The sequence below is a fragment of the Sinocyclocheilus rhinocerous genome, unplaced genomic scaffold, assembly GCF_001515625.1.
Source record: "Sinocyclocheilus rhinocerous isolate Xijiao unplaced genomic scaffold, SAMN03320098_v1.1 scaffold2912, whole genome shotgun sequence".
Classification (NCBI taxonomy): Eukaryota; Metazoa; Chordata; class Actinopteri; order Cypriniformes; family Cyprinidae; genus Sinocyclocheilus; species Sinocyclocheilus rhinocerous.
The window spans coordinates 46,546-70,713 of NW_015645522.1; the positions used below are offsets into that span (position 1 = coordinate 46,546).

General features: G+C 36.3%; 2 protein-coding genes and 1 pseudogene across 3 annotated transcripts; 2 read left to right on the forward strand and 1 right to left on the reverse strand.

Moving 5' to 3' along the window:
* Positions 1-175: 175 nt before the first annotated feature.
* On the forward strand, positions 176-4,392 carry lrrc51 (leucine rich repeat containing 51). 2 transcript variants are annotated; one of them, XM_016509654.1, is made up of 5 exons: positions 176-249; positions 541-607; positions 1,582-1,787; positions 1,899-2,059; positions 4,222-4,392. In XM_016509654.1, the coding sequence occupies exons 1-5, from the start codon at positions 217-219 to the stop codon at positions 4,358-4,360; spliced, it is 606 nt and encodes a 201-aa protein (XP_016365140.1). In that variant the 5' UTR covers positions 176-216; the 3' UTR covers positions 4,361-4,392. The 2 variants fall into 2 exon arrangements, with proteins under 2 accessions (XP_016365140.1, XP_016365141.1); XM_016509655.1 differs by having other exon boundaries at positions 1,899-2,047.
* Positions 4,393-5,866: 1,474 nt separating this feature from the next.
* lamtor1 (late endosomal/lysosomal adaptor, MAPK and MTOR activator 1) lies at positions 5,867-9,755 on the reverse strand. The gene is made up of 5 exons (XM_016509656.1): positions 9,555-9,755; positions 8,284-8,426; positions 8,104-8,181; positions 7,796-7,919; positions 5,867-6,984 (listed from the first exon to the last, which is right to left on the reverse strand). Exons 1-5 carry the CDS (start codon positions 9,594-9,596, stop codon positions 6,892-6,894), a joined length of 480 nt encoding a protein of 159 aa, XP_016365142.1. The 5' UTR covers positions 9,597-9,755; the 3' UTR covers positions 5,867-6,891.
* A 1,585-nt stretch (positions 9,756-11,340) lies between these two features.
* Positions 11,341-24,168, forward strand: part of LOC107706053 (oocyte zinc finger protein XlCOF6-like) — a 30,023-nt pseudogene continuing 17,195 nt past the window's right edge.

Genomic DNA, 24,168 nt, shown 5'->3' on the forward strand with positions numbered 1-24,168 from the left:
ATCTGAACGGCTATTGGCCGTCACGTGATGACGCAAAGCTCCGTTCTCATTGGCTGACTCAAATCAAAGTAGCCAATGGAAAAGCAGCTTCTTCCGCAACGCCCCTGTAGGAAGTTTTTCAAAAGTCTACGCTTTTTGCTGTCGTTATAAAACGCCAAAAAGTAATATATTCCACTTATAGTTTTAGAGATTTGAAAAAAAATAAAGTTTAAAGCCATGTCTAATGATGAAACAGACAAAGAAAGTGAAGTAAGTACGAAAAAGAAACTGACCGAAAAACGAACGAACTACATCTCCCAGAATGCTATGCTATGCTAATAGTTTCTATAGTAATTTTGTTGGGGTCCGCCCGTACTGGCGTGACCCAAAAGTTGCTATGGGTAAAGAAAGAACACATAAAATATACGATGAGAAGTTTTGAAAATTATTAATTTATTTGGGTTTATATTTAATTGCCATTGTATGTAAATCCACATTTTTTGCTCTATGGCCTTTTAAATCTTATTGCAATTTGTAGTTTTTAAATCTTGTTTTCTGCAGTCTGGAGGTTGGAACATGTTTGGATCTCCAGTGGATTTTTCATTTAGGGAGCTCAACACAATTTCAGGTGTGTTTCTACAGTTCATACTTTTATCAGTTTGAAAGTTTTGCTTAATTCAAATAACTTAGCTCATTAACCTCTTTAATTTTCACGTCAGAATTAGTTTTCTGCTTTTTAAACATTAAAGGCAATCGAAACGTATTTATTGTTCCTAAATGAGGCACATTTTATGAATGAAACATGATAGAATTGTCAGATACGTAAACGAGTCGTTCTTTTGATTCGGATCGTTCAAATGAATCGGTTCATCCGGTTTACAGAACCGAGCGGGTTTGGCCGATGGTGTGAAAACACTTTATCTACAGCTTTACAAACAAAAAGAAAAAGATGAAATTAATATTTACGAATTGACTGTGTAACAGTTTCATCAACACGCATAGGAAACATTTTTTAAAATCAATATAATTCTAAAAATACAAAAACTTTTTTCAGACAAGACATGCCTCACATAAGCTGACGTAAATATAATTTGTTCCCGTCCAAGATTTTCAGGTTTTATCAGGAGTGAAATATATAATAGCCTAAGTGTGTTACTACAATTTAAAATGTTATTAATAAATCTGATGCTTACCAAATCCCACAATCACAGATCCAAAAATTCCAGACCTCTCTTTTTTCTTTTGATTGTAGAAATAGTCAATTAAATTGTCTAAGAAGAAAAAAGCTTAAAAACAATCTGTTTGCAATTCTTTGCCTGTTTTTATTGAAATGTAATTCTCAAAACTTGTCATTATTTCCAGGTTATATTGCTTTTAATCCCCCTGTTTTTTCCTCTTGTTTGATTGTTTCTCTTCGTTATTTGCTGCTGTCTGTATATTGTATTGTTCTTGGCAAAAATAATAATAATTTAGTAGAGGTAACTAATTTACCATATGGTTCTCATCATAAAACTGTGTATAAACAACAATTATTAGTCTGTAATGTGTAGTGTACAAATAACGAATGCAGTGCATTGCTGTTTACTTTCTGTGTTTCTGTAGACATGCTCTCTGATGAGCCTAATCCAGGCGCTCGTCCACTAAAGCGTGACTCAGAGCAGAAGATCCTCAGCGCAACGCTCAGACTCAACAACAACTTCCTTTCAGACTTGACGGCACTGATGGACACGCTCTCCGCTCTTTACACTGAGCCCACGCGTCTGGCCTGGCTCGACCTCTCCTTCAATGAGTTTCAACACATCCACCCAGTATGCACTTTACCACCTGCTTCTGACAACTGAGCACAACCATTTGTGTAATTACTGAAATACGAGAGGACCTTCTTTGAAAAAAAACACCATTCTCTCTCTCTCCATCAGGTTCTCACTCAACTTAAAGAGCTACGCTTGTTGTATCTGCATGGAAACCGTATTTGTAAGTTGTCAGAAGTGGATAAACTTGCTGCGTTGCCGTTTCTCCACACCATCACTCTGCATGGCAACCCCATAGTGACCGAGCGTGACTACAGGTACGGTCGAAGGTCAAAGGTCAGGTAGTTGCACAAGTCAGGGAGCAGAAGGGTTTCCAAAAATAACAATTCTAGTCTTTCTAAGCCTGTATGACTGACATTCGTCTGTGCAACACAAAAGTAAGAGAGAAAAATAGCACATGACTAATGCTGAGTAAAGGATTACAGAATTGTCATTTTTGTCTCGGTACACCATAAAATGCTTTACGTCAAATGCAATGAGTGCATCCTGCCGTGTCTAAAGTGGGTGATTTTCCACTGTGGATCTCTGTACTGTGGCGTTCCTGACACAACAGGTGCTGAAACTGCGGTTAGGATCCGGTTACAAACCTCTGCTGTCCTGTGCATAGCAACAGTAATCACATATCGTTCTGATACGCACACGGCATGTGCATGTGTAAAACCATTCTCAGTGCAGGCCCTACAATCTCAAGAATATGTCCAGGTCATACTTTCTTCTGAAAATCAAAAAGAAAGAATTGAGGCAATATATTTTGCACAAAGAAGCTTATTATTATTATAAGTACAACTAGAACTGCATTTGTAAGTATATTTTAATGCCAGACAGAATTTCCCATTAAACTCTCAATACTGCAATGCAAAAAACTTTTAAAATGGTCAAATGTTTATATATTATGGTTTTATTTTTTGTATTGGTATTAGTTACTAAAAATGTTAATAAAAAAAATTAATGTGAAATGAAAATGATGCTATTCAAAAATATATATATATTGGGGTAAAATATGTCATGGAAATGTTTTTACAAGATTCACCTATATATTATATATAAATAACAGATTCAGTGTTTTCAGTCTTTTAATAAAAAACTGTAAAACTTCAACTGACTATAAATGTATGCGTGAGTTTTACGTTTTGTTGGCATTAATAGCTTTTATTACATTATTTTTCTGTTCTGTAATATCAAAAGTCCATTATAATTAGAGAGAAAACATATAGATAGATAGATAGACAGACAGATATAGATAGACAGACATAGATAGATAGATAGATAGACAGACAGATATAGATAGACAGACAGACAGATATAGATAGATAGATAGACAGACAGACAGACAGACAGACAGATAGATAGATAGATAGACAGACAGACAGACAGATATAGACAGACAGATATAGATAGATAGACACATAGATAGATAGATAGATAGATAGATACAGATAGACAGATATAGATAGATAGACAGATAGACAAACAGATATAGATAGATACAGACACAGACAGACAGACAGATAGATAGATAGACAGACAGATAGACAGACAGATATAGATAGATAGATAGATAGACAGATATAGATAGATAGATAGACAGACAGACAGATATAGATGGATAGAAAGAGACAGACAGACAAACAGATATAGATGGACAGATAGATAGACAGACAGACAGATATAGATAGATAGACAGACAGATATAGATAGATAGAAAGAGACAGACAGACAGACAGATAGATAGATAGATAGACAGACAGACAGACAGACAGATATAGATAGATGGACAGATAGATATAGATAGACAGACAGACAGACAGATAGATAGACAGACAGATATAGATAGACAGATAGACAAACAGATATAGATAGACAGACAGATATAGATAGATACAGACACAGACAGACGGACGGATGGATGGATGGATATAATTTAAAATAAGGTTCCATTAGTTAAAGGTGCTGTATGTAGGATTGACACCGAGTGGTTGAACTAGGTATTGCAGTCCAATTTCAAAATATTGGAGAGGGTTTTTTTCACCCGGCCCCTCCTCCTCAGACTTGACGCACACGCAGGTTGCCAGATTGAGGACACCAACAGGAACCAGCGCACTTGACCTTGACGATAGTCCATTATCTAAAATGTACATGTTAATTGTTAGTTCTTATCTCAGGTCAATTAAATATTAAAGATATAACTTTAATAATGTATTAGTAAATATTGAAATTCACATTTACTAAGATTAATAAATGTTTTATAAGTATTTTTCAATGTTATCAAAAGTGGTGAACTAACTTTAACAAATTGAACCTTAATGTAAAGTGTTATCTTTTTCTCTGTCATGAAATGTTGAATTGCTCAGAATTGTTTCTAGAACCACAGTTCAACTCCCCCAAAAAAGACAAATTATTTCACTAAGTTGCTTGTCTGCCTCTCTTGCAGAGCGCATTTGATCGCCACCCTTCCTCATGTGAAGATGATTGATTTCAGCGCTGTCACCAAACAGGAACGAGAGTTGACTTCAGTCTGGCAGAGGAGCAGAAACCCACACAAATCCATGAGTCACAGCAAAGTGGACTGAACCTTCTCCACCCGACATCCTGATACGTCGAATAAACAAATGTGGAGTTACAGCTACGTGAGGTGACTTTAAATGATAAACTAGGTTCCTCCAAAACTGTAAGAAAGTTATAGACCTGGAGTTACTTTAGTCAGCCAGAGTGTTTCTTCATCAGTTGTTGATGAAGCCGCATGAGTAAGTGGTGAAACATCTTAAGCAACAGAGAAACGTCCATTTGACTAGAAAATCAAAGTTTCTTTGAGAATTGCAGTAAGCAATTCAAGAATGGATGAACAAAGCATTCTCATTGTACACCAATGTATGTCTGCTACACATGGACTAAGACAAAATTTTAAAAAAGCAACACTTTATAATTTTGAAAGTCTTTAATGCATAATTCCATTCAACAAAAACAGTTTTAAAAGAATATTGTGATTAATTTTTTGGTACTAGCCTAAGAAATGTTTTCTCTGTAAATCAGGTAGCATTCCACATTTAGGTAACAAACAAACAAACTTGAACACTGTTAGTACACTGCAACAGAAAACAAAATATTCGCAGCGCATTTTATCCCTTTAAAAACCTCAAAGAAAGACTAAAGTGCCTTGCCATGATCTAGAGAGCTAATTGTGCCACACTGGTCTGTGAGCTTGCATAAATACATAAAATCAAAATAAATAATTACACAAACATACTGTGTGGCATTTCAGGAAAGAACGCAAGTTGTTTTAATTCACTAGTTCTTTCCTTGTTTTTCGGCACAACAGCAAAAAGTTAGATGGACTAAGTTAAAGCAATGTTATAATGTTTTTTTATTATGTTAAAAGTGGAACAGGCAAGCAAAAGCATCCCTGTTTGCTTAGCTAAAAACAAGCTATCGATCGCAAAGCCTTACGACTAAGGCATAATGCAGCCAGGGGGCGGCGTAGAGCCGTTTACCCTTCGTGTTAATCATTCATCTCGAATCATTTTACACTCTGTACATTAAAGGCATTGACACAAAAACATCATTTACAAACTACGAATTCCAATTCAAACCCGCCTCCCCATCCAAAACATTCAGAGTTGACAGTATGATTATTTGATAGACAGGCCACGCTGTTCTGGCTCGGTTTAACCGGGGTTCGCCTTTTCCGTTACGACTGCATGACCATTTGAGGGATATAGGAAAGGTGCACGGTAAGAGAAACACTTTCTCTTCCGTTAAAGGCAATAGCAAAGCTGCTTCAGAGGATTCAAAATCTCGAATTAAATTTCTGATGGGACACGGCACATCCTGTGATATTTACCATCCGCCATAAAAACTGCTTACAGACCACTGATCTATATATGCTTGTGATGTAGACCTTCGTGAGAGTAGTGCATGTTTAATTTTTAACGGGAATGAAAATGAGGGACTGAAGCACAGTGCATTGAATGGATTGTACTATTGTTTAACAGTGAGCTGACAAAACTTCTTCCCAAAAAAAACTTTCAGTAGACAAAAACGCTATAAACAGTTGTGACATTATATGATTTTTATACAGTGAGTGCTATTGTAAAGACTGTAAAGTAAGTCTGTCCATCACAGCTTTGTTTTCATCTGCGTAAAAATTCAATATGGCATCCAACCTGATTACCATCTATTGGCAAATAGAGGTGAACGATTAGGAAAAACCACAAATTAATGTCTAAAGTTGCAGGACATCCCATGCTTTCAGCTCTTGGGTAGTTAACAGTGATAGACTCAAATCTAAACCAGTTGAAAATCAATTTAAAAGAATTTCAAGCAGATCAGCCACAGAAAGCAAATTAGTTAAATAAAGAATTAAAAATAATAAAAAGATGGTTAATGCAACATTACATGTGTGTTACTCTGGTTAGACAGAAGTATTATTTATGTTGCCCATATTAATCCACATCCCAATCTGGAACCTCAGTGCATACAATTATGAGAATGCATTAGAAATAATGAACTCTAAACCACAGTGATTCAAGAATACTACAGGAGAATTAATTACATTACTGAACTGAACCATAACATGTGTGTTAATATGACCCAGGCAAACTGAGTAAATATACAATTAACTTTAGTACAAGTATAAGAATAATTGAGAAGTCTGGATGTGCTACTTGGTTTAACAATCTCCAACTAATCAGGAAACTGAAAAGCCAACAGAAGAAGAATCAACAAGAACGAATAAAACTAAACAAAAGCTCACCAAAGCAATCGTAGTAGCTTGACGCCGTTGAGTTTAGCATTTCTGATGTATTTGGTGAAAAAGGGTTTGATTAATGCATGAAAAACTACCAGTAACTAATCAAATGCAACTCGTCAAAGCAAAGATAGTAGATCAGATGTTTTTACCCTCTCGGATCTGTGCCGTGGCGGGTGACGGATTTACACAAGGAGCTCTGGTTGGGGTGAATTATATTTATCTGCAGGGCATTCAGAAAACAAAGACATGGGCGTCTGCATCTCAAGAAGTTTGGAAGGAGAACGGAGGAGTGAAAGGGCTAGAAAGAGAGACAGAAACAGAGGAACTGGGGAGGAAGGAGGTCCATCTTTTGAATCATGGTATAGCAAACTGTACCACCAGCTCTTCCTTGGCATCTACTTTGATTTGTGAGATGGCGCTGTAGGCGTACGCAGCAATCTTAGAAACCTGTGGAGGAAAGAAAAGCACTCAATTAAAACTCCAAATAATATGCATAATGTCTAGTGATAGACCAATACATCGACTGATATTCATCACATCGCCAAAAGCCCGATCAATGGAAAATGCACAATTTATGTTATCATTTTTTTAAAACTTATGTACACTACTGCTCAAAAGTTTGCAGACACTAAAAGTTTTTGAAAAGAAATTAATACTTTTATTCAGCAAGGATGCATTTTAATGATCAAAAGTGACAGTAAAGATAGAAATCTTGTGTAACATAAATATTTCAAATAAATGCTGTTCTTTGAACTTTCTATTCATCATCATCAAAAAAAAAAAAACGTTTTACAGTTTCCACAAAAATATTAAGCAGCAGCACAACTTCTTAATATATAAAACATTAATATAGAACACTGAAATAGAAAACCGTTACATTAAACTCTAATTTCACAATATTACTGTTTATACTGTACTAAATGCATCCTTTGTGAACATCATCATCTTTCCAAAATATAAATTAAAAAAAAATCCTAATGAACCTCAAACTTCATAACAGTAGCGTATATATAGATTTATGCGTGTATCTTTAAATAAAAAAAAGTATAAAAACAGCTGTTTATAGCATATATGCATACAATTAACTGCATTAGCTTATTTATATATATATATATGGGAATTTATATTGCATATTGACTGAATTGATCTCTAGTTTTCACTGTCTGTGATCAATCACTAATAATTTCCACACCAGGCCTTGGCATGCCAAAAGCAGTCTAATATACATTGAGAGGGTTATTTAATAACAGAGTCTGACCTGCTGTACATCTGCGTAGGGGGCCAGGTCAGCGGCGAGCACCTGGTGAGGTTGGCTGGTCAGTGATGGAAGAGGAACGGGCTTCTTCTGAGACAGCGTTCTGCTCAACACCTCCAGCTTGGTGCTTTAACACAAACGCACACGATTCAGCTTAAACATAACCCATGTGCAAATCTTCACCAGCTCAAAAAAACGGACACATCACACTTCTAGTGATGCATGGTTATGACGTCACACCCGTGGTCTCAATAACATACATCCGGCATGTCTACTGTTCATATCAATGGCGTTTCAGCAGTGTAACACACCTGTACTGTCTGGCTCTGTCCATGTATTCATGTTGCTCCATGCCTTGAGAATCAACAGCCGACACGTCAATTATGTTCCTAATCAACAAGAAAAGAAAAGTGAGTTTTAATCTACCAACAGCCCAGACTGTGTAATAAATGACAGAACTGCGGCAGTGAAAGGGAACGTGTGTGTCGTACAGAGCTGTCCGCTGCAGGATGGTCGTGAGCAGGGCCTGTTCATCTGTGCGGTTAGACGGCAGGCTGTCTGCATTTCGCTCCGAGCCACTGGTGGGTTTTCTGTCTAAGTTTGGGTCAGGAATCAATGGCTTCACCTCTTCATTCTGCACAAAAGAGCCAAAAAGAGGCTGGTCAAAAACATGATCATCGGACCTTCTGAAAAACCAGCGGTTCACACTTTTGAGCAGGCAATGGTGGCCTAAAACAATGACTAAGGAGCTATTTGTCTATGCCACATGCCCCAAGTGAAAATAAAGTTGTGTCAGAGTCTGCAAATTATTACATTTTAAAGGAACATTTTTCCAAGGTGAACTGAACCCGTCATAAATATACTGCAAGTCGCTCTGGTTAACAACATCTGCTAAATGTCTTCTTACATCGTATGTCCAAACATCAACTTCTTACTGAATTACATCATACAACCAAACTTGAACCTGCTCAAAAGTGATTTATACAAAGAACACATTTCCATTTTTTTTTTTTACTATTAGTGATTAATGTATAAGTATTTTAGTTAGAGATATATATTTGATTAAACTAATTAATTAAAATCAAGTCTATTAAATACAGCACAAGTAGAAAAAAAATCAATTGTGGTCTGAGATCAATAACAATAATAATAAAAGTTTTAGACTGCTTATATAAAATATATTATAAAATATAATATAGTAAGGATAACAATGTGAGAATATTTAGAAATTTTAATTTTGAATTTCTTTGCATTTGTTTTTTTTTTTTTAAAACAGACCAAAATAATAAATCACAGATTTTCAATGTGGTCTAAGACTTTTGGACAGTTATACAAAAATAGAAACCTGGATTTGAGAATCCCCTGATAATTTAAAGTTTTCCATGAGAGAGGACGAGAAACCCAGTATATATAATTTCCTCATGCATGAGCACATGTTCAGATCTGGGGGTCTGACACATCTGATCCACTGACACCAGCCTATTTCCCAAAACATGCTCTCAATTTATGACATTTCCCATGTTTAATCATCCTGGCACCAGCAGTAAGTCATTCTGATTAGACAAAAACTTAAATGAAATTAGGCATTAGAGTAAGTTTGTTGTAGTCTTGAAACACACTCAGTACTGGCCTGTTCTTGAAGAATTACAAACACACACCAACATTAACTGTGTTGTATGTAATTCTGATTGCAGGAACACAAACAGCACATTCAGCTGTATTTTATAGCTGTTTGGGTGTGTATTGATTAAATCTTATCTACCTGCTCCGACGTTTCGCTATCGCTGCTGAAACAGCACCCCATGATAGCCGTCCAGCAGGTTTAACCTCTTATCTGTGTGAGTTTTTCCGTCTCAGACGCGCTTTTTCGTTTTGTTCGTCTGTTGACTGTCAAGCGCTCCGCTGCAAACGCAGGAACCATCACATGACAGAACTCCCAGTCAGGTCACGTGACTTCCGTCTCCTCGCCTTACGCTGTCACGTCAATTTCCTATTTTTTATTGGACTGAGCAGAGGCGTTATTTTCCCTTTCGACTATGATTTGAAAATAAAATAAAGGTGCGGTAAGCGATTTCAGACGTTTATGTTTAGCTTCTGAATTAAAAACACGACAGGTTGGGGTTTCTTCTCATTGGCTAAATACAAATGTGAACATTCATTGTGCAGTTCACATAAAATGATTGTCAGAGCAGCTATTTCAGAAATACAGCACTTTTGATGAAAATATTGACATTGAAAGATGCAGATAAATAAACTTGTTCAAAAATAAAAAAGAGACATTTAGCCTACATTTATTAGAAGTTTGACAACTAACATTTTGTTTTCTTTTATTAAAGCTTCTGTAGCAATATTTGCATTTGTACTTATTATGGGGAAATTAAAAATACATTGTGGGTATTTAGAACTTAATTAGACCTGTTATTAATTTGCCATCTTGTGTTGGTGAGACTTGACTTGACTAATTGCGGCAACACGAGCGAGCGATGCGTCAAAGTTGAGGTTATGCAAAAGAGCGACTTTCAGGAGCGACAACCAATAGGAGTGAAGCCAAGTCAAGTCACTTTAGGCTAGCGCTTATACAGTACTGATTGTGTCAAAGCAGCCTTACAGTGTCAAACAGGAAAATAGCTTGTCAAGAGTAGCTACATTACACATTTTTTTTCCAGCTAAAATCAGTTCATTGATGATTCAGTTGTCATCATCCAGTTCAGCTCTCTTCAATCAGTCCATGGTTTTACTACAAATAAAACCAAAAAAACTTGTGGTTAAACCATGGTAAATTAATCATGGTATTGCTACACTAACAGTTTAACCATGGTATTTGTAGTAAAACTGTGTGGTTATACAAATGGTAATCAATAAGCCAAAAAAATGGTTACTACACTTTTACTATAATAAATCCATGGTTAATTTTCGTAAGGGCCAAGTCAGTGGAGTGATCTGTAACTACATTCTGTAGTGGTGTGCTGTTGAGGCATGTCCTATCATTTATGACAAGAGTTTCTCTGTGTCTGGCAACCTGAAAGGACATGAGCGAGATGGATTTGTCTGCTGGTTATGTGTGATTTGTATTGATGGCTTAGTCCATTGTAGTATTATGTTCAATAAAAGATTTTATTTGTGATGATCCTGTAGTACTAACTGTAGTACTGTAGTCGCCTACAAACGTTTGTCTCAGTCTGTGTTGACACAATGAAATGTGCTTAATGTGAGGATCTCAGACATCATCATAATGAATGAGGTGAAAACACATTGGCTTTTCAGCAGCCCATTGGATGATAGTCGTCAGGAGAGATTTTTCAAAATCATTATGTGTATGGAAAATCCTCATAAAACATGAAAACCCTACATGTATGTGTGTTACCAGGAATTTACAGCAGGTGTCAGCAATACACTAAAGCGTTTTCGAGTTTGCCATAAATATACAAAAGAGCAAAAGAGCTAAATAAGACCCGAAGCGCGGGAGTCGAGTGTTGAATTTGGTTTGCCAACCGTCAATAAACACCAAAGAAGAAGAAGAGTGTTGAATTTGTTTTGCCAACCGTCAATAAACACCAAAGAAGAAGAATAGTGTTTGAAATTTTTTTTTGTAGAAGTGTCATATTTTCACTGGATGCCGTATATTTCCAGGTTTCATGCGACAAGATGTTCCCAGTTTACAGAGTTTGACGTTATCCCGTTTTACATGGCTCAACAGTTCACCAGGAAAGGTTGGGAATGTTTACATAATTCTCAGGAGAAACTCCAGGTGTAGCAGATGAAAACTGGTAAAAACCGAGTTAATTTTCAAGAGGAGATTGACGATATGAGTGATCCAGAACAAAACATGAAGATACTGAGGAACAAACAGGTTGGTTTCCATTCTCGATTCTTCACTTTTGACTGTTTTGGCAACTTAGCTGTGAAATATCGATCAGTATATGTATGATAAATGATACAGAAATGCATTTAAATGATCATAACACTGGTACAGCAGTAACAAATGAATGACAGAACTAAGATTTGGCACATTAAATCTCTGATACCACAGACTGATACCTGATCTGTGGTTTTCTGCTGTTAAATCAGGATTCACATTCAGTTTTCACATTTATCCACCTTAAAGTGATTGTTACTATTATTATTGTATGTTTATCCAAAGATGACAAATTGAGTCTATAAAAGTCTATAATTCATTCAGTTAGGTACTTTATTGTCATGACAAATATTTGTATTGTCAAAGTAATTGCTGGGTTTCTGCATACAATTACAATGAGAATAGTACAAAACAACAGAAAAACAAAACAATTTACCTGACAATAAGTGAAACAATAGTCTGACAGAAACAGAGGCGTAAAGTTTAACTGAGCTGCTGAAAAGTCAATAGTTCCCAGTTTTCTCCTCATTCATTATGATGATGTCTGAGATCTTCTGTAAATTGGCACATTAAGCACATTTCATTGTGTGTCAGCAGACTGAGACAAACTACAGGATCATCACTTTATGTGATAATCACCTATTGATGTGTGTTTTTAATCTTTACCCCTCAGGTTAAACATGATTAAAAATACTGTTAAAGACTAGAAAAACCATACCTGCACTCGTCATGTTTTTGACATTGAAATAGCATAAATGAACTTTTTCATTCAGACTGCATGTCTGCCATTTTTGTTCAAACCAGTTATTTATGCGATAATTGAAATGCAAGGTTTATAATTTTATAAAATGTTTTAGTTTTGTCAAATGTGTTTTTGTTTTCCTGGTTAAGTACAAGCCCCGCACCACCACTGATTTCATTGGTCAACTTAATCACTCAGTCAGCTGCCAACAAAATTTTTGACTTAAAGGGGTCATATGATGCTGCTAAAAATAACATTATTTTGTGTATTTGGTGTAATGAAATGTGTTTATGCGGTTTAAAGTTAAAAAAACACATTATTTTCCACATACTGTACATTATTGTTTCTCCTCTATGCCCCGCCAACATTTGGGCGGTGTTATGCAAATCTTCCCAGATCGTGACATAGACATGTTGGGGGCGTGTTAGAACGTGCCGTTTTAGGTAGGTGTGGTTAACTCTTAACTTTTATAAAGAATATCTCTTTGGATTTGAGACTTTATTCTTTGCAACTTTACAGATCTTCTTTATGCACCAAGAGCTTGTAACACTCCAAAGAGAAAGGAAAAATTGAAATCGCATCATATGACCCCTTTAATGCATTTAGTTCACAGCTCTTTCTGGTGAAAGAAATACATACATATAGAAGAAAGCTAAAATATTAAATGCCATGGATTAATATTTAGTGAGTAATCCAATATTTAGTAAACAAGCTAAATTACAGGGTGAAAAAATTTATTTAGAAAGATTGCAGCATCATTTAATTTTTTACACAGAGATTGGTAAGTCAATTAGCAAAATCAGTTGAGTTTTAGCAATGCTTGTTGTTGTAGTGCTGGGCGGTATGACCAAAAATGTATATCCTGGTATTTTTTAAAATTATACCGGTTTCACGGTATATGACGGTATGAATTTTTTTCATGCATGACCGGGTGTTAACCATATTTTCTACTGATTGAGAGAGGAAATACTGCAGTAGATTGACTTATGTTACTGTCATGATGAGTGAATATTGTAGAAAAATACCACACTAAATAGTGACTAAACATGCCCCATTAATACATGTTAACCAGGAGTCACTCTCATTTATAATCGCGACATCGTCTGATAAAATCAACATGCATCTACACTAAAGAGCGGGCATGCGGTGGTTTTGGCTATATTACTTTTTTGTCTCATGCAGCGCACTGCCTGCGTCTGAGTAGGCCTAGCCTATTAGGGGCGCCTACAGGATTTCTTCCGAGGGTACGCACCGTGGGGGGGCAAATGATCAGTGAGAGCAGAACGAATGTGTCACACGTTTTAAACTCAACAAATAAAATGGTAAAATACATATATCAAGTGCATGCTCTCACAAATGAAAACGGAGAACAAAACCGCGTTGGAGTGGATTAAAGCCCTGCACGGGCCTCAAATATAGGCCCTAGCCAGTCTTTTTCCCCTTTTCCCAAAAAAGCTTATACTACTATGTTTCAGCTATTAAAATAGTTCAGTTTTGTATGTAGTGGAAAAGTGATTATATTTCGTTTCGTTTTTTATAAAGTTAATTAGAAAAACGTTTAGAGCATTTTTTGTTCGTTAAATGTAAGTTGTTGTTTTTTAAGTAACGACCAAGCGGCCAGCGGCAGACAGTGAATTGATCATAGCCTATATTTTGCAAACGCTTTCTGCCGTCTTGGTCTTGAACAGGAGCGCTTCACAGTGATGAACCACCTCACAGAATTGCCTCACATACATGATGAAAATATATAGAAAGCTTTAAATTACTACTTTAAAACGAAATAATTCAAATCGAAAATAGAAACTCTTCCGTTATGTAATCCTGCATTTCTCTCTAAAGGCACATCCAATGAGGAGATGGCGAGTCATTTTTTCATCACCATAATTGATGGATGTCTAAAATATAAAAATAAGGAAAAGCCTAAAACAGGCCCGATTATAATTTGCGTTTTATTTTATAATTCTGTACAAAAATAAAACAAATTATAATGGCATATATGTAAAACTTGTCCTATAATTGTATAGCTGCTTATATTTTCTGATGTTTATGTTGCTCTGTTCTGAATACCTTAAAATTTAAAGGATTTGCTGCAACGCAATTTTGTCTGATGTGAATTATTTATTAGCCTATTTTTTTATCCACTGCAGCAAATGATGCAGCAAATGCTTTAAAAACTACTTTATTGCATTGAGTCGGCTGCGGTGCTTCTCTGCCGCTCACTGCACAGAACAGACGCAGAGAGAGGCGACACTTCTCCGGGAAAGTCAGACCTCGTGTTCGCGGGACAGCACTGGCGAAATCTTCCAACTGAACCATAGCTAAGGTTTATCCAAAAAAGTCTCTAGGTTTGTCAGTATGCATATTCTATGGAAAAAAGCCGCTAAAAGGGTCTGAAGTTGCTAAATCTAGTGCTAAAGTCGCGCTCGTGTGTGTGAGACGCGGGAGCTGATGGCAGGGGGCGGGGGATATTTGTGGCGGTCAATGTGGATATTGTGGATGAGTTCTTCTGTGTCATCACGTTCTATTAGTTCTACAGCTTCAGTTTCTGAACTTTCACGCTTAGTAACACATACAGCTGTGCCCTCAGCACAGTGCAACAGTGAAAAGAGACCCCTCTCAAACAGAGTCACGTTCTGAACGTTGTTTAAACAACATACTATAATTCTTATGCTATATTATACTATAACAGTGTATTGCGGTATTTTAAAAATTCATATCATAAGAAAAATAAACACCGGTATTCGGTATGAACCGGTATACCGCCCAGCACTAATGGATTTGGATGGAACACTGTGATCTCTCTTTTGTTTCACCCACTGCTGCTGCGTCCAGAGGTCCTAAGGAATTTTTATGGCAGTCACAGGCCAAAACCTTAGGAATCAGTCTGTTGGTGGGTGAAGGGCAGAAACTGCATTTTGACCAATGAAAAGTCCTGTCCTTCCCGGGCTTTGTACCAAAGGTCTCCTTCGTGCCCTCTAAGAGGTGTCTGGCTGTTGTCCTGGCATCTTTATCTGATGGTGTTGGACAGTTTGCTTATGGTAGTCCACCAAGATCCAATCAAAATGTAGCAAACCTTTGTCCACTATTGGTACCGCCATAAACTGGGCCCTGGAATGTGCTTTCCACTATAAATGTTTGTTAAGAACAATACTTAAAACTGTACTGAGATATCTTTAATACTTGTTGAGATACAGGAGGGCAAACTTAGGGGGGAAAAACTTAAAAAGTACTTTTTCCCATTCTTGAACCGTCACAATGCAACAAGTATTGACAAAAGTCAACCGATTGTACTAATAGAATTAGCAATCTCTGTTTAGAAATAAAGTAATGATGCTTCCATCTTTCCAAAGTCATTTTTTCACCCTGTAATTTGGCTCAAAATTCCAGATAAAAACAGTTGTTTTGACTGTCCTCTACAAAATAATGGATTACTCATAAATATTCATAAATAAATACTCATAAATAAATATTCATCCAATATCCATTCTTTTTGTGTGTGTGTGTGTGGGTCTTTCATCTCTATTTATGTTTGTCTTTCTTCTAAAAAAATATTAACAAAACCAAAAATTTGAGTTGGGAAAGTTTCTGAAATTTGTTTGTTTAACACTATACTAAGGTCACGGGTTTGTACTGGATTTGTTTCAGTGTTGTGTAGGCGATCAATGTGACTGACACGACCAATGAAATCTTTAGAATCTGTGGTGGGCGGGGTTTGTGCTTTAACTGGGTTAAAAAGGTGAGGGATATTCACATCATCCTTCATGACAGGTACAAACTCCAGGTGCAGCAGCTGAAATCTGTGACATGGTAAAGATGGAGTTTGTCAAAGAGGAGATTGAAGACATGAGTGATCCAGAACCACCCAGAATAAAACATGAAGATACTGAGGAACAAACAGGTTGGTGTCCATTCTTGATTCTTTATTGGTGACTGCTGAGAAACATTAAAGATGTTGTTAAAAATATTTAGTGGCTGTTAAATAATGAGCAATATGATTAATATATTATCATCTAAATGATCATATCCACATTTTAATTGTATTAACAAGGAATGACAGAACTAACTTTTGGCACTTCAAAGATCTGATCCTTGATGCTCCGATAAATATGTGACCTCGTTTGATTTCTGCTATTAAATCAGTTCCACTTATTTTAACCATATCATTTGTTTATTTTAGACTGGATTGAAGTAAAACAGCGAAGACATGAGGTGAATGAAGTGGAGGAGGAACACTGTAAAATCAAAACTTCAAGAAAAAAAGCAAAACAGCTGCACACCTGCTCACAGTGTGGAAAGAGTTTCAGAGACAAAGAAAACCTTAAAGGACACATTAGAATCCACACTGGAGAGAAACCATACACATGCCCTCAGTGTGGAAAGAGTTTTGCTGATGCAGCAAATCTCCGTAAACATCTCCTCTTTCACTCTGAGGACAAGCCTTTTAGCTGTGATCAGTGTGGTAAAAAGTTTATTTCACCATCAAGTCTAAAAAGTCACATGAAAGTTCATTCAGATGAGAAGCCTCATGTGTGTTCTTTCTGTGGAAAGAGTTTTTCATGGCTGGTCAGTTATAAACAGCACCAGAAAATGCATAATGAAGTGAAAGATCATGTATGTTGTGAGTGTGGAAAGAGCTTTACTAGAGTTTGCAATCTGAAACGGCACCAAATGATTCATACTGGAGAAAAACCTTACAAATGCTCATATTGTGACAAGAGTTTCACTCAGTCTGGAAGCTTGAAAGCACATCTGCGACTTCATACTGGAGAGAAGCCGTATCACTGTATTCAGTGTGGAAAGAGTTTTACTGCAGCAGCCGGTCTCAGTTATCATCTGCACATTCCTTCTGGAGAAAAGCCATTTAGCTGTGATCAGTGTGATAAAAAGTTTATTTCATCATCATGTCTAAAAAGTCATCTGACAGTTCATTCAGATGAGAAGCCTCATGTGTGTTCTTACTGTGGGAAAAGTTTTTCAAGCCTGCGCAGTTGTAAAAAGCACCAGAAAACACATGATAAAAGATCATGATGAGAGATCGTGTGTGTTGTGAGTGTGGGAAGAGCTTTATGGCAGCTGTCTATCTGAAACGGCACCAAAGGATTCACACTTAAGAAGAATCTTACAAGTGCTCACATTGTGACAAGAGTTTCATTTGGTCCGAACACCTGAAATCACATGAGCGAGTTCATTCTGGAGAGAAGCCGTATCACTGTACTCAGTGTGGAAAGAGTTTCACTCGGTCATCAACTTTAGTGACTCATATTAAAAAGCATTGTTTTGTGTCAGAGTGAGCAAATGTTTTCAACAGATTCAATATTTCAAATAAATATTGTGAGATTCAGATACAGTGAATATGAGATTAGCTCAAATGATTAGTTTTGCTGTGAAATGCCACAAGATTTGTGATGAGTTTTTTCTGTTTTGTTGGAGAACAGCAAAAGTTTTTAGTCACATGTATATACTGTGTGTGTGATTTCTTTGATTGAATGCTTCCTCATTAAGACATTGACAAAGAAACACCCAAATAAAACTGGACAAATATGTAAGAAAACTCAATGGCCAGTCTTGTTACATAAAACATTTTTTTTCAAAGATATTTATATTTTAAGTTTCTCTGCAACATAAAAGTTGCACGGGGTCTGTATAATGATGCAAATAAAATTTCCATTTCACTGACATCTCTGATTATTTCTTTGGTTATGTGCGATTTTTAGTGATTGCATTATAGTATTTTAGTCAGATATTTTATTTTGTTCGGCAGTAATAGATTTTATTTGTGATGATTCTGTAGTTTGTCTCAGTCTGTTGACACACAAAGAAGTTTCAGAAATTGTTCAGATTAGTACACGCTAGACAGGGAGGAATTAAGAAAAGAGAAAGCAAAAGTTTGTTTAGGATGCAGTCGAATGTTGATGAAAGTGATGAGTTTTCAGCTGTCTCTTGAAATTTGTCGGGGATTCAGCATTCTGGACGAGGGTGGGAAGATCATTACACCAGTCAGGAACGGTGAACAAAAATGTTTTGGAAAGTGATTTTGTGCCTCTCTGTGATGGTACCACGAGGCGTCACTCACTACAGATCTCAGGCTTCTGGAGGGGATGTAGATTCGTAATAGTGAGTGGAAGTAGGCGGGTGCTGAGCCTGTGGCTGTTATATATGCAAGCATCAATGTCTTGAACTTGATGCGAGCCGCAACCGGTAGCCAGTGCAAGGAGATAAAGAGAGATCATGGGCTCTTTTGGGCTCGTTGAAGACCAGTCGTGCCGCTGCATTCTGAATCATTTTTACATTTACATAGTCATTTAGCAGATGCTTATGAAACGATATTCCGGACTATTTTCAAAAGAAATTGCAAATTGTATTTTCAATTGCGTTTTCCATATGTGGACGCATAAATTGTGACATAATCCAAATGCAATTGCAAATCCTGCATTACCGTTTGCATTTCCTCTGCAAGAGTTCACCGATGCATTGTCGGGTGATGCATATGTCAGTGTCTCATACCTCAAACCACTGCTCCATCTCTTTAACAGTATCATTATACAAGCACAAGATGATGATACAGATTTAACGAAACACATCAAAAGCACAATAGCCTACTGCAGTACCTCAACTGCAAAAACAGCGACCCTGTCACAGATGAACCCTTCAGCGTATAGCTTCTCTGAAGTCAAGTCAGGGTTACATGTAGGGTGTGTCAACAGACTGAGACAAACTGCAGGATCATCACTTTATGTGATAATCACCTATTGATGTGTGTTTTTAATCTTTTACCTCTCAGGTTAAAGTACATGATTAAAATTAAAGACTACAGAAACCATACCTGCACTCATGTTTTTGACAATGAAATATCATAAACTAGCATCTTCATTCAGCCTGTCTGCTGTTTTTGTTCAGACCAATTATATATTATGTATTATATAAAATGTTTTGGTTTTGTCAAAATGTGTGTTATTTTTCTCTGATCCAGTTAAGTGCACACCACCGCTGATTTCACTGGTCAACTCAATCACTGTCATACCTGACAAGTCATCTGTCAACACAATTTTAGACTTCATGAACTGACTACATTCAGTTCACAGCTCTTTCTGATGAAAGAAATACATAAAGAAGAAAGCAAAAAAATATCAAATGTTATGGATGAATATGTACTGGGTACTCAATATTTTGCAGAGGAGCTAAATTACTGAGTAAAAAAAAACTTAAGAAAGATTGCAGCATCTTTATCTTATTTTTACACAGAGATTGGTAGGACAATTAAAATCAGTTGAGTTTAGCAGTAGACTTGCTGGATTATATGCCAATGCTGACACTTCAAAAACAGGAAGAAAAGAAAAACACTTGTTGCATGCCTGTAACTCAAGACATATTAAAGATATCTCAGTATCCTGATAGATACTGATTCTTAACAAACTTTTCTTTTGGTATCTTCATTTTTAAGGCCCTATATGGTTCATTTGGTTTAATAGAAAGAAACAAGATGCATTTCTTGAATTATTTAATCCCAGCGATATGGAGATCACAATGTGTTTCTATGAGTAAATTGTTTAATTTTACTCATTTACATACAGCTGATACTTATTTAAAGTGGAATGTCTGAAGAACAAATAATCTTTATAGGGCTTTAAAATGATGATTCCAAAAGAAAACTGTTCAGAACCAGAATCTAAAATCATATTGAGATATCTTTAATACTTCTTGAGTCACAGGCACACAATCTTTGGGAAAATAATATTTTTGGCATTCAGACAGGTTTGTTCTGCATTTGTTTTAATATGGGAAACATTTAGTTTTAACATTATATCTTCTTCAGACATTCCTCTTTAAAATAAAAAAGTTATCCAAAGCAACTGACATTTGGTTTTCGAACACTAAAAATGTCAAGTCAAGTCATGTCACCTTTATTTATATAGCGATTACTGATTGTGTCAAAGCAGCATTACAGTGTCAAGCAGGAAAATAGTTTGTCAATAATGCAAAAGGACAATGACAAAGAGTCATTTTTTTCAGCTAAAGTCAGTTCATTGATGATTCAGTGATGCCATCATCCAGTTAATCTCTTTTCCAATAGTGTCGGAGCAATCAGTCAAGTGTCCCCAACTAAACAAGCCAAAGGCGACAGCGGCAAGGAACCCAAACTCCATCGGTGACAGAAATGGAGAAAACCTTGGGAGAAACCAGGCTCAGTTGGGGGGCCTTAAAAATGAAGTTATTAAAAGAAAGGTTTGTTAAGAACCATTAATAAGAACCATTGACCACTTAAAAGGCTATTGAGATTTCTTTAATACGTATTGAGATGCAGGAGTGCAAAACATAAAACATAAAAAGAGCTTCTTCCAATTCTTGAACTGTTGCAATGCAACAAGTACTGCTAAAATAATCAGATTTTACTAATAGTATACAAATCATTGTGTTAAAATGAAACAACGATGCTGCCATCTTTCCAAATTAATTTTTTCACCCTGTAATTTGGCTCCAAATCTCAGATGAAAATGGACTCTCCTCTACAAAATAGGGGATTACTCTGTAAATATCCATCCATGACATGAAATATTTTGTCTTTCATCACTATTTATTTTTGTCTTTCTTTTGAAAAAAAAAAGAAAAATGAACAAAACCAACCGAGTTGGGGAAGTTTCTGAAATTTGGTTGCTTTGACACAAAATAACCCTATACTAAGGTTACAGGTTATACTGGATTTGTTTCAGTGTTGTGTAGGCGATCACTGTGATTGACACGACCAATGAAATCTTCTGAATCTTTTGTGCTTTAACTTGGTTAAAAAGGTGTGGAATATTCACATCATCCTACAAGAGAAGGACAAACTCCAGGTCTGTGCCTACAAGACTCGTACAGAAGTTGAAGAGGACATTATTAACGACATGAATGATCCAGAACCATCCAGAATAAAACATGAATGGACAGGTTGGTGTCCATTCATGATTCTTCATTATTGACTGCTGAGAAACATTAAAGCTGCTGTTAAAAAGATTTAGTGGCTCTGAAATTTTAACAACATCATTTGTTTATTTTAGACTGGATTGAAGTAAAACAGCAAAGACATGAGGTGAATGAAGTGGAGGAGGAACACATTTCCATTTCACTGACATCTGATTATGTGTGATTTTTATTGATGTGTGTTAGTCCATTGGAGTATTTTAGTTCTGTTCAGTAATAGGTTTTATTTGTGATGATCCTGTAGTTTGTCTCAGTCTGTTGACACACAATGAAATGTGTTTAATGTGCTGATTTACAGAAGATCTCAGAAATCATCATAATGAATGAGGAGAAAACAGGGAACTATTGGCTTTTCAGCAGCTCATTTGATGATAGTCTTGTTGTCAAGAGAGATTATTCAGCGTAGATTAAGTAAAAAATAATGTAAAATATGTACAGTATAAAATCATTATGTGTATGGAAAATCCTCATAAAACATGAAAACCCTACATGGTGTTGAAAAAACCAGCATATGCTGGTTAGGTATGTTTTGAAGCATGGCTGCTGGTTTAAGATGGTCCTAAGCTGGTCATGAGCTGGTTTGAGATGGTCCTAAACTGGTCTTAAAGGGGTCATATGATACGATTTCATTTTTTCCTTTCTCTTTAGAGTGTTACAAGCTCTTGGTGCATAAAGAAGATCTGTAAAGTTGCAAAGACTAAAGTCTCAAATCCAAAGAGATATTCTTTATAACCTTGCTTTTTCAGACCGATGAGCTTTGTAAAAATCGACGCGTTTCAAAAAGGCGGGGCATAGAGGAGAAACAATAATGTACAGTATGTGGAAAATAATGTGTTTTTTTAACTTTAAACCGCATAAACACATTTCATTACACCAAATACACAAAACAATGTTCTTTTTAGCAGCATCATATGACCCCTTTAAGCAACTAGCTCCTGCTCAGGACCAGCATACGACCAGCTTAAACCAGTTTAAACCATCAGTCATGCTTCAAAACATACCTAACCAGCATATGCTGTTTTTTTTCAACAGGGGTATGTGTGTGTCACCAGGGATTTCCAGCAGGTGACAGCAATACACTAAAGCGTTTTCGAGTTTGCCATAAATATACAAAAGAGCAAAAAGATGCTTATGTGGAGAAGTGGAAACTGTGAAACATGTAATAATGGAGTGTGTTATTAATCGAACTGCAAGAATCTTCATGTTTTCTGAGCTGTTGGAATCTGGAGTATCATCTCTATCTCTTAAATCAATTCTTAATAACAAGGACTATGAAACAACAAAGGCTGTTGTAAAAATGTTTACACATCACTGGACTTCATGAGAGAATTTAACCTCTAGGCAGAGTTCTTCAAATGAACTGAGGAGGGCAGCAATAGGCTACGCCTTTGATGCGTCTAGTCTGCCGCAAATTTTATATGAAGAAGAAGAGCAGAAGAGCGAAACGGAGAGTCGAGTGTTGAATCTGACACATTCACATACTATTAAATATTAAGTTTATTAAAGAGGAGATTGACGATATGAGTGACCCAGAACCATCCAGAATAAAACATGAAGATACCGACAGGTTATCAACAAACAGGTTGGTTTCCATTCTCGATTCTCTATTTTTGACTGTTTTGGCAGCTGTGAAATATCGATCAGTATATGGATGATAAATGATACAGAACAGAAATGCGTTTAAATGATCATAACACTGGTACAGCAGTAACAAGTGAATGACAGAACTAAACTTTGGCACATTAAAGGAGTAGTTCACTTCCAGAACAAAAGTTTACAGGTAATGTACTCACTCCCTTGTCATCCAAGATGTTCATGTCTTTCTTTCTTCAGTCGTAAAGAAATTGTTTTTTGAGCAAAACATTTCAAGAATTATCTCCATATAAAATTGACTTCTATGGTGCCCGCGAGTTTGAACTTCCAAAATGCAGTTTCAGTGCAGCTTCAAAGGGCTCTAAACACTGTTGCCAACTCTCGCGAGACAAATAAGCAACAGCAGCTTCAAAAAGAAGCCCAATATTTTTTGATAATTTATTATCAATATTATTTATTATCAATTATTTATTACCAATAAATGAGCCCGCAACATATTAAACTGAAACTACCCTTTTATTTGAAAAGCAAAAACATAAGTTATTTTACAAAAATCAGCAAACTGCAACAAAGCAGGAACAAAACTCATCTCCAATCACCTGTGTGTGGAATAGGATTGGAGAGATGGAAAAGGAGGAAAACACGAGAGCTTCAAAGGGTCTACTCTTAGTATTAGTATAGGCCTACTTGTTTTTTGTTGTTGTTGTTTTTTTTACAGCCCGTGATAATTAATACATTACAAAAACATTGTAAAAATTAGGCTACCTTTATAAAGGAAAAAAGTATACTAAAAAAGTCTACTACTATCATCGCTTGGATTACAGCGTCACGCGCCTTCTTGAACGTGATTTTTCTTCAATCCCTCATTGAAGAAAAATCACGTTAAAAAAGAAGGCGTGTGCGGAGGGGGCGGAATATTTGACAAATTACGCTACAGCACTTATATTTTTGCACTGATTGGCTATTAACTGTGAGCAGACAGAGTGTCAATCAATGCATTGGAGAATACAGTGAACACAAATGAAAAGAAACGAAGTTGCTTGTTAGGTTTTCCTAACAAGCAACCATATTTTTTAAAATAAGCCCAAAAAACCGCAACCCGCGACCCGGGATTTTTTCACGCAACTTTACAAAAAAAGAAGCCCAAAGTCACGTATAATACGCGGACTTGGCAACTCTGCAACGCACCTGTATTTGACGTACCGTAAACTCTAGTGTGACGCAAAC

Bases quoted from the DNA above. Each gene is read 5' to 3' on its own strand.
- lamtor1 (XM_016509656.1), bottom strand. From the start codon at position 9,596: ATGGGGTGCTGTTTCAGCAGCGATAGCGAAACGTCGGAGCAG. The intron at 8,427-9,554 runs GTAGATAAGATT...TCTTTTGTGCAG, and splicing joins ATAGCGAAACGTCGGAGCAG to AATGAAGAGGTGAAGCCATT. The intron at 7,920-8,103 runs GTGTGTTACACT...TTTGTGTTAAAG, and splicing joins GACAGAGCCAGACAGTACAG to CACCAAGCTGGAGGTGTTGA.
- lrrc51 (XM_016509654.1), top strand. From the start codon at position 217: ATGTCTAATGATGAAACAGACAAAGAAAGTGAA. The intron at 608-1,581 runs GTGTGTTTCTAC...GTGTTTCTGTAG, and splicing joins GGAGCTCAACACAATTTCAG to ACATGCTCTCTGATGAGCCT. The intron at 2,060-4,221 runs GTCAAAGGTCAG...CCTCTCTTGCAG, and splicing joins GACTACAGGTACGGTCGAAG to AGCGCATTTGATCGCCACCC.